Source organism: Rattus norvegicus, chromosome 13 (genome assembly GCF_036323735.1).
Source record: "Rattus norvegicus strain BN/NHsdMcwi chromosome 13, GRCr8, whole genome shotgun sequence".
In the NCBI taxonomy this organism is placed as follows: domain Eukaryota; kingdom Metazoa; phylum Chordata; class Mammalia; order Rodentia; family Muridae; genus Rattus; species Rattus norvegicus.
Genome location: NC_086031.1, coordinates 102,776,669 through 102,796,575, shown reverse-complemented (window position 1 = coordinate 102,796,575; position 19,907 = coordinate 102,776,669). Strand labels below are relative to the sequence as shown.

At 43.2% G+C, this 19,907-nt stretch overlaps 1 protein-coding gene across 1 annotated transcript in view; it reads right to left on the bottom strand.

Moving 5' to 3' along the window:
* Nucleotides 1-19,907, bottom strand: part of Ush2a (usherin) — a 666,448-nt gene that overhangs the window by 238,655 nt on the left and 407,886 nt on the right. The window contains exons 38-39 of the mRNA NM_001302219.1: nt 2,521-2,671; nt 1,759-1,901 (exon numbers count right to left, since the gene is read on the bottom strand). Of these exons, the coding sequence (NP_001289148.1) occupies nt 1,759-1,901; nt 2,521-2,671 (294 nt within the window). The remainder of the gene's footprint in view (nt 1-1,758; nt 1,902-2,520; nt 2,672-19,907) is intronic.

The following is a 19,907-nucleotide window of genomic DNA, read 5'->3' as shown; positions in this document are numbered from 1 at the left end:
TAAAAACCCTAACCACGGGCAGTCTGTAGGAATGGCAATACAGTAAGAGGTGATGGGAGACCAATTTGACCAAAAAAGGGTGTTGTACTAAGGGGCAGTGTGCAGTGGTTTTTATACTATCTTCTTACCTGTGGACAGCACGGGCATGGCCACCATTCAGTAAACACTGTGACCAGATTGCTGCCAAGAACACACACACACACACACACACACACACACACACACACACACACACACACACACAGGAAAAGAAAAGAAAAAGAAATTCCTTTTTCCTTTCTACCCACTTGGCTCTCAATTGAGCCATCACCTCTGCAGTGGGTTGAATAGTTATTTTTAGTTAATCTTTATTGAGTGCCATCAAGCATGGTATTTTTAATAGGAGATTAAACATCTATCTTCATCTTTTAAATGTCTCTTCAAAAAATGTATTTTGAATGTGAGCTTTCCAGTTCATAAATCTGAATACCATGGTGACCACAGTGTCTGATTTCCCAAGGTATGTGCCATGCTCTACCTAAAGGTTGGACATCAACGATTCCTGACTCTTGGCACACTTCTTCTTTCTAATTGATGGTATTTGGAGTAGAACCCTGGGGAAAAAAAAAAACCCAAAAACATTTGATAGACCTTTGTATCAAATTGTTTAGCTTGATTCCAGGAGTAATCAAGAATTGGAAGGCACGGAGACAGCTATATTGTTCATAATGGAATTTTTAAAAGTAAAGTAAATGTAAAAGGTGAAAAACTGTTTTCATTCAGACACACTTTATGTCTTATCATTAAGTACTTAAAGTAACTCTGGATATTACAAAAATAAAATAAGGTACTTAATACCAAACCTGCAGTGCTTTGGACATTGTTATGCCTCTGCACTTGTTGGCTTGCACTAATGAAGGTCACTCCTGCTCTTGTTGGCTATAAAACCAGAATGGCAAATGTGCATTGAACAAACCTCTCCTTAGGAGCCCGTGATTAAAAGGCTTGACAGGATTAACCCCAAAAGCTCATTGTTGAAAAATATCGCCTTCCTTCACTGAGGAGGTTGATTTCACTTTCAGCTTTAAAAAAAAAAAAAAAACAACAAAAATAAAAAGAATGCCTGCCTTAATATGTTGGCTTTTATAGACGTAGTTAATATGAAAACCAGATATCACATGTATGTGTTTACTTCTTAAATGTGACTAATCATAATTTTATTTTCAATGTAAAAAGAAATCCCTAAAGAATTCTTGGTTGGTTGAATAAGGCGGAACATAGCCCGTGTTACCCATCATTCCTCAGGCTCTGCCTACCTATCCTTGGATGTTCTATTCAGTATATATATTCAAGTAGGATGGTGCCTGCTTCCGATGATGACTCAATGGCCTCTTACAATGCCACACTGAAACCCCACATATCATCGCTGCCTGCCCTCCAGAAGGTCTCTAAAGCATGTCACAAATGACCAATGTGTGGAAGATCACAACCTTTCCTTGTTCCTTCTGTACCCTGAAGGACTGAGTACTGCCAAGCCATAGCTGACTTATGGTATTTCCTTCTTTCTGTCTCTGGGTCCATCCCTCCATCTTTCTGGGTTCACAATGTTCCTCCTTCTATCGAGAGTAACCACCACTCTCCTCTCTTAACCTGGTCGAGCTACTGCCATTCGACAACAGGAAATCTGGAGGGGCTTTATGTCCTTGTTTTGAGAACCGTAAGGCAGCTAAGGGTCCCTACCATAGCTGATGTTTGACCTTGTACCGTTGGCCTACTTACTGTCTTCTGTAGTCATGAGTGGAGTCCAATCGCTGTATGCACTGCCAAAGCCATTGGTGGCAACCAACCGAAACTCATACACTGTGAACGGCTGGAGACCGGTCACTTCATAGCTTAATAATGCAGAAGGAATGGGGAATAATCTACATGGGAAAGAAATGACCACTGAGAAGCTTTAGACAGCAAATAATTAAGACAAAGAAACAGAAATCAGTCGAATGATACTGTGAAAAGTGTTCAGACATACCAACGTAGATTTAAGTATCATTATTTTCTTCCATCACATTCTATCTACTGCAGAATAAACAGCCATGGGGAAAGACTTTGTTCTCTTATGATACTGAGGACATAAATTCTGGTTGCAAGGTCAGTGGCTGCTCTGAGGACATTACGGGCAGAAGAACAGGTTCTTTGCAGTTTAGCCCAGTTTACAAGTTCCAGTTCTATTCCAGTGTGTAGCACTTGAGTTTGTGAAAGGCTTAAGAATGTGAGGAAAATTTGCTTTCTTTGCTATAAAGACAAATGCTAGATTTTCTTTTCTTTTCTTTTTTTTCTTTTTTCTTTTTTTTTGCAGAGCAAATTTATACCCACAGAAATGTTTGTTCATGTTTTGCTTCATTTGAACGTTTAAAAGACACCCCATTTTGTTGCAAATATTAACCAACCTGCTCTTCAACTCTCATTTTTACAATGAAAACCTTTTTAAAACTGCGGGCACCGTATAAGCCAGCCCACCGGAAGAGACCTAAGTGGAATGCTCACTCTAGAAGGCCGCGGGTGGAGGGGTCAGGCCTCATCTGGAGCTGGTATCTGGGAGAGCCCGGAGCATTGTTGCGAGCTGGTGTAGACCAGACAACCTGAAGACTGGTTGGAGTGGCAGCTGCAAGCCTAGGAGACAGCAGGCCATCTGGAGCTGTCGGGAAACACAGATGAATTAGAGCAGAGAAAACTGTGGGGACATATGCTGGGTGGAGTAGAAATGTTCCGCACACTGGAAAACTGTTCCTCAGGATCAACAGCGACGTTAAACACGGTCCATTTAATTTAACATTTTCGTTCCTGAAGCGCTGCGCTTCCTCCCTGCTCATCGCCACAATGACGTCAGCGCCTCAGACGTAAAAGCCCAGGCTTCCAGACGGAAGAATCCAGAGCCTGTCCCCACACGTACTTCCGTTGATCTAATTGAAAGCACCGAGGAAATGTAGTGAAGCAAACATCGAGTACCTTTAATCTAACCCGGTTTTAGGCAGCCTGAGGGCTGATGCCGTCTGGGTCTTACTCCTCCAGGTCATGTCACCTGTGGTCCCTTAACTGTACCACTGACTGGACCTGGGCTGCTGTATTCCTTCCTTCCAGAAGGATAAGGAGTTTGCTGACGTGGTACTTTTCTGTAATGATTTCACATTCCGATCTTTAGTCTTCCCAAGAACACATGAAAACTAAACTCCTTCCTTCTTGTGTTTCCCACAGTCTGAAAGCCTTTGCATGATGCTCCGTGCTCACTAACATGCCTAGATATTACCCACTGGAAACTTTCTGTGAGCACAGCAGGAATGGTTTTTTTTAAAAAAAGACTTTTCTATAAAAGTATTTTGACAGGATTGTTACAGTTATTTAATTTTTTCGACAATTAGAATTTGCACGAGTCAATCGGATCACTTGTTATGGAACTTGTCGGAGACTCAAAGGCAGATCAAACAGAGCTCTAGGCTTTAGGAAGGTCATCGGATGACTCTGAACCTATGTTCTCTTATCTGTAATTCAGGGACATGTTTCCTTATGTGTACAAAAGTCACACTAGGCATCAACGGAGTTCCTCACTTTGGATTCTAGGGCAGGTCGCCGTCGTCATCATCGTCATCATCATTGTCATCATTGTCATCATCATTATCATCACTACATTTGAGTTAAACTTCCCTTACCATAACTTAGTTACTATGATATTATTTACAAACAAGTTATTTAATGTTTTTACTAGCATTGTAGTAATACATTATCACTATAATGAAGACAAAGTATAGGGGTCCACTTTCAACACCATATGTGTATATATGTATAATATATATCCTGGTAAAGTATGTGGGCTCTTACTCTACAGTGCGGGAGACCCTGCCTGTGAACATGAGGCTAATGAATGGGCAGCAATGAGATGGGAAGAGTCAGATTACATGTTTCATCAATCTTCGGTAAGGGCCTTGAGTTCATCAATAATTCATTCACTTGTTCAATACACATTTATGGAGGCTGTGCTCTGTGTTAAGTAGTGTTCTACCCATGGAGGGGAAGCAGCACCGAGGGAAACAGGTAGCACCCTGTGGAGCTGATGTGTAAGTGAGGGGATTAGGCAATGAAAAGATGTGGGAATGGAGACCTGGAGAAGCGAGCCCTTTCCTGAGGCAAGAGGTGGCTTAGTGGGCAGAGATGCTTGCTTGCTCCTGAGTCTGATGCTGAAGCCGCAGGGTAGACAAGAACTCCTCCTGAGTGAAACTCAAACCCCCAGGAAGGGCCGAAGATCTCCCCTCAAATGGGCAATGTGTTTAGTAAAGAAAATGGAACAGAATGATTAAAAAATTAAAGGTCCCACTGTGAGGGGATGAGGACAGGGATGTGAGTAGAGATAGACGCCATTGTTGAGGTAAGTGTGGCACATGGCAGCAGTAACAACGATGGTGGGGAGATATGCTGTCACCTGGTTGGGAGCCTGTTTGCTGTCAGTAGAAAGTAAGGAAGTCAAGGGCAGTGTCACTGTTTTCAGCCTGGACAAGTGAGTGACTGGTAACCTCCTTTCTGAGCTGACAGGTGCTAAGGCAGGGCACAGGTAATGGCATCTCTCTCTCTCTCTCTCTCTCTCTCTCTCTGTGTGTGTGTGTGTGTGTGTATGTGTGTGTGTGTGTGTGTGTGTGTGTGTGTGTGTGTGTGTGTGAGGGGGGGAGGGAGGGAGGGAGAGAGAGAGAGAGAGACAAAGCTGTGTAACCCATCCTCTGTGTACTGTGTGGTATTTTTCAGTAGACAGATTTCAGATGTCTGGGTAGAGATGGCTTTTACAAGCTAAGACTTGTGAACTTAGAGTCCGAGAGCAGAGGAGAGGAGTACAGACGGGTTCTAAAACCGGAGGCAGGACTCAACTCATAATTTGGGTTTAGGGATTAGGGAAAAAACTAAGAGAAGGTACCAAGGCACTAGGTGCCAAGGAAGGAAGGGTCACCAAAGAGAAGAGAAGGGCTGGTCACCTGTGCCAAGTATGTTGAGAGCTAAGGACCGGCGGTGAAACTCTGCATTTGGTGACCTGAGTTGTTTGGTGACACTGCCAGGAGGAGATGCAGCTTAGGACTTTTAGCCTGAAACTTTATCTGTGACCACAAATAATTTACATCATTTCCCCCCCCCTCACTTGATACATATCCTTTAGTTGGTTTTTAACAAGCACATACATATAAAACATATGCTTCGAAACCAGGCAGGGATTAAAAATTTAAGACACATACCAGCTGCCCCATAAAATCATAACCCTTTTTATTTATTATTTTACCTAATGCTTATAGATGGAGGAATGTGACATTGACTGAATTCTGAGGGAATTTTTTTTTAAGTCATCAGCCTGTAAAAAAAAAAATCAGTTTTAACATGTGTACTAAAATCCCTCTGTGGGTGCATGAGAGCTACCATACTGTGAGGCTTAGAGAGAAGGACCCCCAAAGAGTCCTCCGTAATCTCCAAGTGGTGCACAGCCTCTTCTGACTGACCAGCCAACAGCAAATTCATCCTTTTCCCCATACTTCGATTATACAGAACTGTAACACGTTTGCCAAGAAGCGGCCATCTTCCATGATTTCTGCATGACTCTCCCTCCCGAAAGCCTTCCTTCTCTCTGCTTAGCCCCTTTTATCCTGGGCCCATTTCCTCAGAGGCTCCTTTGCATGAAAGCAATATCGGGGAGCCAGTCATAACTCCAAGCCTGGTCTCCAACACGAGTGCCCTGTATCTATTTCCTTGATATATTGTCCCCAGGATGCCATGTTGCTCAAAAAGCCTCTCTCAAGTTTCATATGACCCTCGCGGGGCAAGCACGCTACAGACAGCCTCCTGAATCAACACATCCTGCCCAGTAAATACTAATTCTACGTGGCAATCGGATAAAACAGCTACCCCCGGCTATAAATCCACAGGAGGGGAGTTTTTAATAAAATTTCAAATTCAACCTTCTTTCGAAGGCAAAAAGGAGAGAACAGAAGGTCATAAATAAATCACGCACTGGACGAGTCAAGATGGTGTAATTTGGGATACATGATTTTATTAAACTTTAAAAATAATAGACTTTTGGACCCAGACTTTAAAAACAGCTCAGCCCCACCCCCACCCCCTATTCAGACAAGACAGGTCACACATACCCTAAAGTCTTGCTCCTTACACATGTATGGGGGCCTGTGGGCTGCATCTACACAGCGGATGTAGGGTTGGTTGTTCTGTATACAGGTGACTGCTAAGTCTGCCAGTACCAAAAGGAGAAGGGATAGGGAGAAAAAGACTTCTCAATACTTCTCTTATATATCAGTTTGTGTGTGTGTGTGTGTGTGTGTGTGTGTGTGTGTGCTTGTGTGCACTCACATGTTTCAAATGATGCATTAAGGTGCCAAAGAGACCTATGTTAGCTTGCACCCCCTTTAAGATAACTCTCACATTGAGTCATCCAACATGGAGAAAGGAAGCCTGCCCAGTCCTCACAGTGCTAGCGTGTGAGCTCTCAGGAGAGCGAAGTAACCACAGATAAACCCATAGTAAAGACTGCCTTGCCAAGGCATGGCCACCGGTGCCAGCGTGAGAAAAAGGTCATGGGAGTAACCAGGGCAACAACCACTCTTTGGATGTAGGGCCTCCTCAAGTTAAAACACACCTGACCGAGAATCTGTGGCTTGTTTGGCCACAGCCCTAGTGGATCACCTACCACTACTATTACTCTACTAAGTGGACAGCGTTCTAAACTGGCTCTGACGAGTCACTGTAATACCACAGTATCTCTCAACCTTAATCACAGCAATGTAAACCTGTGTAATCTCAAGTCAGACAAAATTCCAGCCTGCAGAGGGGAGGTGGGCATGAAGCCTCACCCCTTATGAGGCTAAGTGTTCGCTGCTGAGGTAGGGGGAGCCGATTTTCTTTATGTCGTCTCTGGTAAGCTGACCACCACCCAGTGGGGGGCCACACACTTATCGGCTGCAACAACTTCACTTGCTGGGTTTATCGACATGATATTAAATGCTATTCTGTATTAAGGTCTTTCTTGCTGGGGGAGGAGAAGGCAGAGCATGTATAAAGGTGTCCTCAGTCATCACCCTTCTGTGCGGTGGGCAAGACAACAATGGCCAGCACTACCACGGAGCATGCAGTCAGTACGATAGATGGCCAAGAGCACAGGAGGGTTCAGATGTTCCAAATGTCCATGCCTCACTGTGCCATTCAAAGGGCCATGGACTATTTAGGTACTGCCATGGGTACTTTGCCATGGGTGGCCTGCCTAGGTTAATCAGGGTCTCCACGTTATTCTGGTTCAGGCTTTGCCACAGCTCCCTGTGCTCACTGAACTCAGGAACTGGTACCATGCTGGTTCCGCCAAGGACCAGAGTATAGAGTAGAGAGATTATTTTTTTAAGATTACGTAAAATTTCCTGTTCATGTAAAACAAAACCATGGCCTCTTATCCACGTGCGCTCCTAATACACAGCTAGCTAACCTGGCAGCTGCTCAAAGAAACTTCCCCATCACTTTCTGGAGGAACTGCCATGGAGAAGCAAGGATATCTGAATTCTCGTTTCCTGAATGGAAAATTAAAGTTCAGACACATAAACTAAGTCATTGAGTCATGAACAAATTGAAACAGAAGGCGAGACTCGATTTCCAGTCACGGAACCATATGTCATTTAAAAAGATATTAATTATGGGCAATGTGCAGATGTGCTAACAAATGGACAGCCAACCTTGAGCCCAAGGATGTGCGAGCAGAGCGGCACTGAGCGGAAGCAAGTCGGTTAGAACAGATTCTGCGGCCACATGGAGCCTCCGCAGAGCTAAGTTTCTAAATGCACCCCGTATGCCAGGTTCCCTCCCATAATCGTTTTCAATCCTCGGAATTATGCTCTAAAATCACAGACTTATCTTTTTGTAGTATAGATCAAAAGAGCAAGGCTAATAGAAGTTAAATACTTAATCTCAAATCACAAAACTGGTTATTTCAGAGAAAGAATTTCGACTAGGGCTTGTAGCTTGAGGACGCCGCTCTAGTTTTACTCCATTAAGCACCCTGTTACCGTAAGTGCTTCATGATACAGAATAAGAACTACATCTATTCAATAAATACAGCAGGCTACCATTTGCGATACTGAAAAATTAGGCTTTGGTGAAGGTGGAATTTTTTGTTCAAATCAGATTCTTCTGATACAAAGAAATGCTCTTATTTTATGTGTCTGAGAGTTTGTCCGTGTCATCTATCCATCTGTCTGTGTATCCTTATGGGTGCCATGCCCACAGAGGCCAGAAGAGGGTGTTGGACCCCTTAGAGCTAGAAATTATGGAGTCACCACGGGGGTGGTCATCTGCAAGAGCAACAGTGCTCCTAACCACTGAACCATCTCTCCCGCCTTGAATCATTACTTAGACAGTTCCTGCTCTCTTCTTGTTCCCTTTCCACTGAGGGTATTCTCTTCCTTACCATTCATTCCCTAGGAACCTTACCTCATATCTGCAAGCATCTCTGGGATAGTCAAAGCTCAGAAAAGTTCACATGGAAACAAGTTCACGTGGAAGCAATATCTAGTTTAGTCAGAGGTTCGGGAGAATGCATTCCGGTCACCCTGATATATTCTGAGGTCCCTTTCCTCACAGGTAGAAACTGATGTTGGAAAAGGACGCACCACATACGTGAAGTCCAAAAGCAGGAAACAGCAGCCCGTGTTTTCGCACGTGTCTTCTCTGTCTTATAGACCTGGCTTCCTCTATCAAACCATGCTGAACCTTAACTCGAGCCTGGCCATCACTTTTTCAAGAATGTTCCAGAGCTGAAGTAAGAAGAGATATTTGAAGGCAGATGTCACGCTGTGGTCTCTTCTTAAAACAATGCTAAACATGAGTCAATGCTAACAGTTTGACTCCATATTGCTAAACAGAACTTTCGCTTTTTCCTGTGTTAGATCTAACACAAAATTTTAAGATGACCAATCAAATGAAAAGAAGTTGTCCATTCACAAACTACTTGAAAAATACCCATTGTTAACAACTGATGATTTCCTATGGAAAATATATATATATAATCTGTCATATTAAACATAAAAGAGCAGTACTTATATATTATTTGGTGAGCTTTGATCTTCCATGCAATGTTTTCTTATATGGGAAATACTCCACCCACAAAGCCAACACCATAGGAAACAGAGCAAAGTTCTTTTCAGCATTATATATAATATTCTGAGTATCTCAGCCGATGAGTCTCCAGGTGATGGTTTTAAAAGTCGTTGGCTGGCTAGGAATGGGTATGATAATCACTTCAGTCTTGTTGATGCATTGTTATCTAGAGAGTCAATCGTATTTAATCCTCATTATCAAGCTCCGGTTCATTATTCATTTTCCTTATGGACTTTTCAAAATGCGTATTTAGCTTATAATCATGTATGTGCCTATATACATACATGTATAAATGTGAAACTGTATCTTAGAATAATTTACTGTGCTGTCATATATGACATAAATATGTAACACAATTAGATATAATTTCTGTAGAACATACATAAAGCAAAGTTTTAAGTTTATTTTATTTGTACGTGGATATGCCTATACACGGGTATGTGTGCATGTGTGTGCAGATGCAAACAGATGCCAGAAGGGGGTGACAGATGGCCTGGAGCTGCAGTTATAGGTGGTTTTGAACCCACTCAACGTAGGTTCTGGGAACGGAGCTCAGGTGCACTGGAAGGGCAGCAGGTGACCCTGACGGCTGAGCCATCTCTGCAGTCCCGATCCACACAGATAACATTTTAAAATTGTGAACCCTTGAAGAGCAAGGGTTCGTGCTGCCTGTGATCCGTGGTCACCTACAAATAACAAGGTTTTCACGAGTTGGACCAAACAATACAGAAAACAAGAGGCAGAGGCAAAGCTGTGCTGACTGTCAGCTTCGCATGAGACTTGGGGGTGGGGAAGAATGATGGATGAAAAGTGCTTCCTCCGCCCCGAGATCTCAACACTGTAATGGCTGCAAGAGCTTCAACCCTAGAGATATTTCAGAATGCTTACCTAGTAGTCCGCAAGTACTTTGAAAACAATGGGAAGTCCACCAGGAAACAGGACTAAACAGTGAGAGGAAGGATGAGAGAACTGGGTTGTAAAGACACAGCAGCGGTCGTCAGCAAGGCACCTTGTCCTCAGGACCCTGGAGCCAAGGTCAAGCCAACCAGCAACCCAAGCGATGGGCACCCAACCATTGAATCTTCTTTCAGTGGTCCTGAGAGGTTCTCACTGTACAGACATTCTATAGACATTGAAATGTATCGATGTTGCAGAGTCTAAAACAGAACCTGGATTTTCATAATTTCGGTTTTTAAACTACAAGACCAATAAGCCAATAGATTTTTTTGATTTCTATGTAATAACCCTTATCACAAATAAGGAAAATACACCTTGCTACTGAAGGCTAGGTCCGGGGCACTGCTGCTTCATTTGTAGACACATATAGACTCGTACTCCTAGTTTAATAGCAAATCCCTTTTCCATCCCCAAACCAAGCCTGACCAGCCCTAATCCACTGCAAACTTTGCTGTAGGTCCAGACTTATCTTTGAAGACTACACCAAGACTCAATCCTAAAGGAAAAGCCCAAGTCAGCCAGGCCTTTGGGCCTCGGAGGGAAGACAAGAGGTTTATTAAAAAAAAAAAAAAAAAAAAAAAAAAACACAACTCTAACACTCGTCAAATGATTTTTTTTTTCTCAATGAAAACTGAACAAAATTGAGAGTCTGGTAGAGTTTGAACTTATTACACAATGGCCAGATGGACGACGTAAATGATGTGTCTAGTTGCTATTTGATAAAATGCTGTCATCTCGATTTGCATTGATAAAGACAGATATATGGAAGTGCCCACGCCAACACTGGATATGCTTGTAAGCCAAGCTGTGGACTGATGCTTTCTCTGTGTTGCCACATTCAGTCATCATGGGACTTCTACATGGGGTCAGTGAGATGACTCAGAGGATAGGGGTGCTTGCCACCAAGACCGAAGACATAGTGAGTTCAATCCCAGGGCCAACAAGGTAGAAAAAGGAAACTGATTCCTAAGAGTTGTTCTCTGACCTCCATGTGAATATACATTGCACGTAACGGTAAATAAATAAATAAACTTACAAAGATATTTCTTTGAAAGTTCTATGTGTGCAGTAGACGGGATTAGAAGAGAGAAACTTGGTCAGACTAAGGGCAAGTGCATGCCCGGATGAAGCTAGCAGTTGCCTGCAAAATCCAAGGTCTTGGTTTTCTATTTTATGGAGACTTAAGAGACTGGGCAAGCCCATGGGGCCTTCCTCCTAGGCACAGAAGTCACCATCTCTTTGCTTCCTTATCAGTGAGCTTGCAAGAACATGGGGGAACAGTTTGTAGTGTGGATACTAACCTAAGGGTTACTGAAAAGGTATAGAAGGAAAAGGTTTTTTTTTTTTTTTTTAAGAAATTTTCTTTAAATTGTGTCATTTAAATCTTTATGAGTGTTTGTGTGTGGGAGGGCAGGGGCAGAGATTTGGAGAAAATGTCTTTCTTCACCTTCCTGGTACTGGGCCTCTTGGGTCCACCCCATCCATCTCTGAGTAGTCAGAGGTTTCCTGTATCCATCAAGGTGTCTTTGATTTAGAGAGACCCAGAAAGGAAAGCCCCAGAGAGCTAGATGCATGCAGTACAGGTCTTTATCCCATGCTGATAGCTGACCACAGTTCCTCAAGGTCTCTCTCTGCTCCAGTGTAGGAAGAGCTGAACTCGAAGGCAGTGTCTGGGGGGATGGAGTGAGGGCTCAGGGGGTGAAAGCACCTGACATAGGCACCCATGTAAAAGGCTGGGCATGGTTGCCCGAGTCTGTAAGCCCAGCACTGTGGGGGCTGGGATCACGAGGATCCACTGGGGATGCCTGGCCACCAGCCTGGCTTCAGGTACAGGGATAGCCCCGTCACGAGTGAATTTGGAGAGAGTGATAGGGCACTAGACATGTCCTTCAGCTTCTATGCATATAAGGACACATTTGGTGGGCATACACCACGCATGCACACAGACTCACACACACACACACACACACACACACACACACACACACGCACGTACACACACACACACACCAATAGCTCTGTGGATGAAGTATACGCTTATAAGAATTTTATTTACAAAGCACACGATCTCAGTGACAGGATGGATTACATTGGAGCCTATGCTTGAATAGAGCCTGACGTTGGTTCAGCACTCACCTTCGGTTTCTGACTTGCTGGGATTATATCTCCTCTGGGAATTTAAAGAGTTCAGCAGCGTTTCAGGGCTTTGAGAGCACTGCCTCAAAATTAGCACAAATTATCTGTCAAGCTAATATGGACACAATGGGTGCGTCTCTCACCTGGCTCCAGTAATTATTGTTTTGTGATATGTAGACAGGGCTGTGTATTCACTATGAACGGTTTAATTAGAGTGGGGAAGAGATGAGGATGTCCCCCGGTACAGTACATAGTGACAATCATACAGGAAGAAGGGGCAGAGGTGGCTCGGGCCCCTGGAATACAAAGATGACTCTGAATGCTAATTTCTAGGGAACACTTTGGGAAAAAATGATCCACTCCATCCAAGCACTCACTGGATCAAGCAGCCCCACTTCTTCTCTGCCCTTTCTGCAAAAAACGGAAGTGTGGCTGTGGAGGACTCTGGGAGACAGTCTTGTGCATTTTTAAGCCGGGGAGCATCCGACACACTGAAGGACCCCCATTCACTGGCGACACCCCAAAGCTCTGGATGAAGTAGGGGCTTTTGAATTTCATTAGCTGCACTATTTGTTCAGCTAGGGAGCAGAACTGTCACATTGTTAGACTAATTAGTGGCCCTGAATGGGGTGGCCAGAACACCCGCAGGAATTAATTTCCCCGGGTCTCAAATCACCCAACCAATTTTGTTCTCTTTCCTTACAGACCTTTGCTAGATTCAGACGCCGGACTTAACGTCTTTGCTTTTGACATGTGAATTCCTCTTACTATTTCTAAACACCTACCTTACGAAGTAGTCTTATTACTTTTGAATATCATAATTCTCATCCAATTAGTTTCTATACAATACTGCTATTCTTTTGCACTTCATTATCTGGCCGTTTGAGCACTCTTTGTTTAGAATCTATTGTCCATTGAAAAATTAGCTGGAAACACACACAACAAATATATTAGTTGGAGAATTCCATCCTATTTTTTAAATATTGAAGAACTTAATGTTATTGAAGTTAAAAAGGTTCACGAATAGTTTTAGAAAGTAGATACAGGCTTGTGTCCACACTGCTTTCTTTAGAAAGGGAACATTAAAAATATATTTAAATTTAAAAATTGTTTCAGATGATAAGAAGTGAAATTATAATTCAAAAGAGGGGTTTAGATTTATTTCACTTCTTTAAATGTGTGTAACATGAAGATAGCCAAATGAACCTAACTTAGGCAGAAGAGCAAAGGCACCACTGTAGTTAGAACGACCTTTCGTAGCTCACCATTAAGTCTAGTAGTTTAGCTTAGAATCAAGTACTTAAAATTAAGTCCTTTAAAAACATTTTTAAAGCTATTCAAATTATCAAAGGATCAGGATAACCTGCTTTAAAAAAGTCATCTTAATCATGACAACCATTACATCTAATATTCAAGTTCATGCGTGACCACTCAACTAACAATGACGTCTAGGCATAAACGATTCAGACTCTCTTCAGAATGCTGCCTTCATTTGATTATGCTCCCTCAGCTGTGTGTATCTGTTGGAATCTCCATTCCCAGGTGATCACTAGGGATCGGGGCTGGCAGGTGCTAGGTCCCGGAGGCTTCTTGAATGCGTTCAGTGTGTATTTGAAGAGATTACTGGCTGCTCTCAAGTCTTTCTGTCATGGAAGCTGACAGTGAGCAGATGGCTATGTCTGAGGAAGATATTCTCACAGCAGACATCAAACCTACTGGTGTCTTGGTCTCGAGATTTCCAGCTCCAGGATCCTGAGAAACACAATTAGGTTATTGATAAGCCAGTGTCAGATGTGTGTGTATATGTGTGTCCGTGTGTGTGTGTGTGTGTGCGTGTGTGTGTGTGTGTGTGTGTGTGTCTGTCTGTCTTATTTTATTATTTTTATTATTATCCTACAGAAACCCGTTCATTGACTAATGAAAGACAGAAAGGAGGAGGGTCTGGGTAAGAGGGGAGGTGAAGAGAATGTGAGAGGAATTAGAGGAAGAAGAAGCCATGATAAGGATACATTATTTGAGAAAAAATACCTGTTTTCAATAAAAGGGTAATCTATAAATAAACAAATAATGACTAAATAAATAACCTGTGGTGTTTTGTGGCAGCAGGAGGAAGGTATGTCTCACCTCACAAGGTCACAACCTTCTTGTTATTTCTTAGGGAGACTAAAGACAGCAGTGAACAGGAAGTGAAAACATCAAATGACTTCTAAGTACTGACTTCAACTCAAGGAATCATAGAGTTAGAATCAAATTTTAGAATAGAAAATGACAAATTCTCAGGCTGAGCATGTTTTCCAGAAGGTGCGACACCCCGCTGAGTTTGACTCCCAGCTTACTTGACAGTTAATTGTATAAATAGACGAAAAAAAGAAAAAATACGCACTCAGGGTATTGTGGTGATTATCTCTGGCAATCTAGTCACGCAATTATCATAGCAGTGATGTGGACCACCTGTGAAATTAGTACTAACATACTTTTATCTCTTTGATGTAAAGATCCTTGGGGAATTTAGAAGTCTAAAACCAATGCTTTCTCGCTAAAGCCCCTTCTCCCGTCTGTATGAGAGCTCCCACCCAGTCACAAACCCTGTGATTGACAATGGTCTCCTGCCTATAAGATGCTCCAGTGTAACAGAAACCCAAAGCTTGTGTGTGCAACCAACCAATGTCTGATTGGGTTTAAGGCTCATGTCAATGAGTGGTTCCCATACCTGACACTGCTTGGCCCACCAAGATTCTGAGCGTAGACAAGAGCCCAGGGACTGAGCATAAAACACATTACACTGTTATGAACAGAAACAGTAATAGGACGACACCTCATTCCATTCCACTACCCTCATGGATCAGTGCCTTGCTGAGCCATCATCAGAGAAGCTTCCTCCTGCGGAAGATGGGGACACACACAGAGACCCACAGCCAGACACTGTGCATAGAGGAAGAGCCCTTGTAACACTCAGTCATAAATGATGTCTCCGTCGAGTCCCTTCATTGTGTGGGGAGGTGATGGAAGGAGTGAAAGAGCAGGAGGGGATGAGGGCTCCAGGAGAACAGGGCAGGCCCTTTAAATCAACAAGATCTAAGCTCATGTGAATTAATAGAGCTTGGGGCAGCACACACAGGGCAGGCACAGCTCTGCTCCGGGTCCTTTGTGTGTGTTATGCCTTCCAGTTTAACACTTTTTTAACATTTTTATTAGATTCCTAAGTATGAGAAGGAGCGGGTCTCTGATTCTCATGTCTTCTCTTGGGCTCTTTTCCTTCTGTTTATTTTGTCCAATTCTGGAATGTCAGGTTGTGTGTGTGTGTGTGTGTGTGTGTGTGTGTGTGTGTGTGTGTGTTATTTTACTATTTTTATTATTATCCTACCAAAGCCCATTCATTTTCTAGTGAGAGATAGAAAGGAGGATGGTCTGGATGAAAGGGGAGGTGGGGAGGACCTGAGAGGACTTAGAGGAAGAAGAACCATAATAAAGATATGTTATGTGAGAAAAAAATATCTGTTTTCAATAAAGGGGGAATCTAGAAATAAGTAATCAGATAAATAAATAATAAATAAATAAATAGCATTTTCAAGAGAATTTAAATTAAAACCTTCTTTCTTTCGATATGGTCTTGCTGTGTCGTCCAGGTTGGTCTTAGAACTCTTTGCATTCATATGACAGCCTACCCTACGGCTTAGATTATGGGCATCTGCCACCTTGGGTACAATTGCTTTCAGGGCTGGAGAGGTGGCTCAATGGTGAAGAGCACTGCATGCTCTTCCAGAGGTCCTGAGTTCAATTCCCAGCACCCACATGTGGCTTACAACCATCTGTGATGGGATCTGATGTCCTCTTCTGCTGTGTTTGAAGGCAGTGTCTTCATCTACATAAATAAAGAAATCTTTAAAAAAGAATTGCTTTCCATTACTTCTCAAGCTTATTTAACCCGGTCTTTTACATTTCCCATTATAGGGTTATAAGATGAAGCATAGAAAGCAGCAGCACCTGGAACAGCATGTTTCTAATTCCCATGAGCATTCCCATTATACAGCGAGATGCTTGCAAACCACATCCCCAAGGCTCCCCCTGGAGGACTTAATTCTAGAGGGTCCGTCGCCTCAGGAATCTACTGTCAGCAAAATGCAGTGCACTGCATGGGCAGTGGCCACCTTCTCCGGCACGGAGGGTAGAACCTTATAGAGGCAGTGGCCATGCTTACGGTATCACGTTCACTGTGCTGTGAGAACCGTCAGCCCTTCTTCTTGTGTGGACCTAACATTTCTTCCCACGTACAAACAGAGAACCTGAGGTCACACCTGATGGTGCCAAGCACGCAGGTCACCTAGAGGACAGGACAGGACAGGACAGGATAGGACAGGACACTGAGATCTGAACCCGACACTGTAGTTTTAGAAACTTGGACGTTAATGAGAATATCTTGGTCACCGGTGAGTCTGTGTGTAGGTACATAGATGGAGAAAGGACAGCATGTGACATGTTTATGGAAGTCATCTTAATCTTATAGGATAGCTCCCCCCCAACCCCCACACATAACCTACACTTTTGTCTTTTCAAAGAAAGAAAATGATTTACAATTGTTTTTTTCTAAAGAAACTAAGAGTTGAGAAAAAACAAACAAACAAAAAAACCCTAAGATATTCGAGACCTTGTCCCAGGCTCTAAGCCCCATGTCGTACAAAATTTAGGTTCAATCTTTTGTGGAAATCTCTAAACTACACTTAAATCGTACACATTTCTGAAAAGCCCGCATGCGTTCCCAACTTCCAGTACGAGACAGCATGTCGCTATCAGACACAGTTCCAGAAATTACTGTATGTTTTATTAAAAACCTATTTCTGTGTGTGTCTGTCATGCGCTCCTTCCTATCCAAAGCCCTAATTCAGTTGTTGTTCCCTTAGGTACAAAGTACACAGTTCATAATTCATTTGATATAAAATGTCACTTTAGATTCTTACCCTTCTTTGATAAATGAGAAAAAAACATGTACATTTCAATTTCCTCAACGCCAGAACGACCAGGAGCAACCCCCTGTTGTGTTTCTCAAAGACCTTTGTGTTAAATTAAACATCAAGACTCAGGAACTGGGGGTGAGGAGGGGATTTCCAAGGCAGAGAGAACAGATACCAGAGACAGGAGACAGACAGATTTCCAAGGCAGAGAAAGCAGATACCAGAGACATGACGCAGGCGAACAGACTCAATGCCTTTCTTATCCCCAAAGTCCTGGCCCCCAAACAGCTGCTCTAATCTTCAAATACATCTCGCTCGTAACTTAATGTGCTACAACCAGTCCACTCATCCCTTCCACTTAGGTTTTCGTTTTTCACAAAAATTTAAAGAATAATTACTAATATTTACACCTAGAAATATCACTATGACATTATACATTACATTAGATTGCACTCCATATCAGATATTATATTACATCAAATACAAAATGATGATGATGACGATGACGATTGTAGGGGACCTGCATGGTACAGTGTGAAGATGAGAGGATAACTTGCTGGGGACTTTTTACTCCTTCCATCCTGTGGGTTCTAGGATCAAACTTAAGTCACTGGGTTTGAAGGAGAGCACTTTTGGCTGAGTCTTCTCACTGACCACCTACATTTACAAGGCTGAGCACCCACTGACACACCAGCTGGTCTTTTCTGCGTGAACCATCCCTGCCCTTTACCAAGCTACCAAGGAAGACCCTGTGATTAAGATCATAAACAAGCAAAAACACTACTGAATCCCATGGGTTACAGGAACCAAGGTCAATTTCTTAAAAAAATAAACAATTTGATAAGAAGTAACTGTATGCATGAAATATGCAAGCCTTTTTTGTGCTCATGTTTCCAACTCCAAGTTTTCTTTTGTATGTGCATGTGTGTGTGCACGTTTGTGTGTGTGCATGTGTGTGCATGTGCACGTGTATGCTGCTGCATACAAACCTGTGTGTAGGAGTATAAAGGACAGAGGTCAACCTGATGTATCTTCTAGGTTGCTCTTCTCCTGACTGATACATTCTTTCACTGAGCACAGAGCCTGCCAGTTAGGCCGGACTGGCTGGCAGCGCCCCAGGGGTTCTCTGCTCTCAATGCAATGGCTGTGCAGAAGATCTACTTGTGGAAAACATTTTGTATGGCTGCAAGATCAACGTCAGGTCTTCTTGCTTGTATGGAAGGACTTCACCAACTAACCTCTCAAGGCCCCCAGTTCAGGTTCTGATGAAGATATGGTTGTCCTCTTACTAGAACTAAACATTGGTGTGGCTGTTCCAGAGAATGCTTTGATGCACTGTTAATAGTGGTGGATTCTGTTCTATTTGAGAACATTCCATTGTGAACAAATGCCTCTGCCACACTGTAGGATTTTAAAATTGTCCACAAAAAGGTGCTTCAGTGATAAACTCATTTATTCATTAGTCATCACAGAAGTAGACTTTCTTCCTGTCTTTCACAGACTTTTTTAAAAAAATTTGTTTTTAAAGTTAGTTCCATGAGATAAAATTGCACGTCTTGAGAAGAACACACTTGCTGCTCAGTGCAAAGATCAGACCCACTCATCTCTTCTGAGACAGAGAGAATTAACAGAAAGATCTGAAATTTAATACGAGTCCAATTTAATACGGCAAGTCCGTAGTTAACTATAATGACCCCACTATGACATACTAATACTGAGCAAACGCATCTGAACATACATTAATGAACTTTTCTCTGCAACCCCTGAACACGTCTTCTGCGACAGCAAATAGAGGGGAAAAACCTAAATTTTTCACACGCAAGTCAAAGGAGGAAGAGTATATCCCAAGTGGAAGTCTTTGGTGAGCTGGAAGAACAGAAGAGACGCCTTCAGAGCAGGCGAGGCATCCCCTAAAGAGAGCAGCAGACGATGTGCGGTGGTCATGTGAGCCACGGCAGAGCTGTGGAGGTCAGAGGTCAACTTTGTGGCGCTGGTTCTTACCTACCACCATTGTGTGCGCTCCAGTGATTAAGCTCAGGTCACCAGGCCTGTGTGGCAGGCACTTTTAGGCAGAGACATCTCTCCCGACCTGTTTTATATTTTGATTAACTCAAGTGTGTGGTAGACGTTCGCGGGTGAACGAGAAAGAGGCTGTTCAGCTTCTTGGTGGCAAGTTTCTCCTTGTAACCACCCTGGGAGTGGATGGACCGAGATGGTTGTCCCCTTACCTTCAACACGGCAGGTGTTTTATGTCACATCGCTACCGTGCCGTGCTACTTTGTGACGCTTGTAAGATATATTTCAGGGGATCACTCCAGCCCTCACTATTTAGATGACAAGCTGAAAGGCATCAGTTAGCACGTTAACTCAGGGATCCGCTCTCGTCCCACACAGTCAGCTTTTCAACTCTCAATGGCTCAGCCAATCGATGGGCTTGAAATTAGATTTGACGCAGTTGTAGAGTCAAGTCACTTCTTTGGTTCCCGTTGATGGGCGGGGGCTAAAAATGTGTGCTATGCAGGCAGAGGCACGAGACACCAGGGAACCTGAGGTGGGTCTGAGGCTTTAGGCTATTCTTCACCAGTTGCCTGAGCTTAACGTCCCAGTTACAAGGCGACTGCAGAAATAGAGGTGGAAGAGCAGTCTCCTCCCAGACTGTGAGAGCTGAGTTCTGATCGAAGGGCATCTTATGCGCATGCGCAGACCACAGCACAT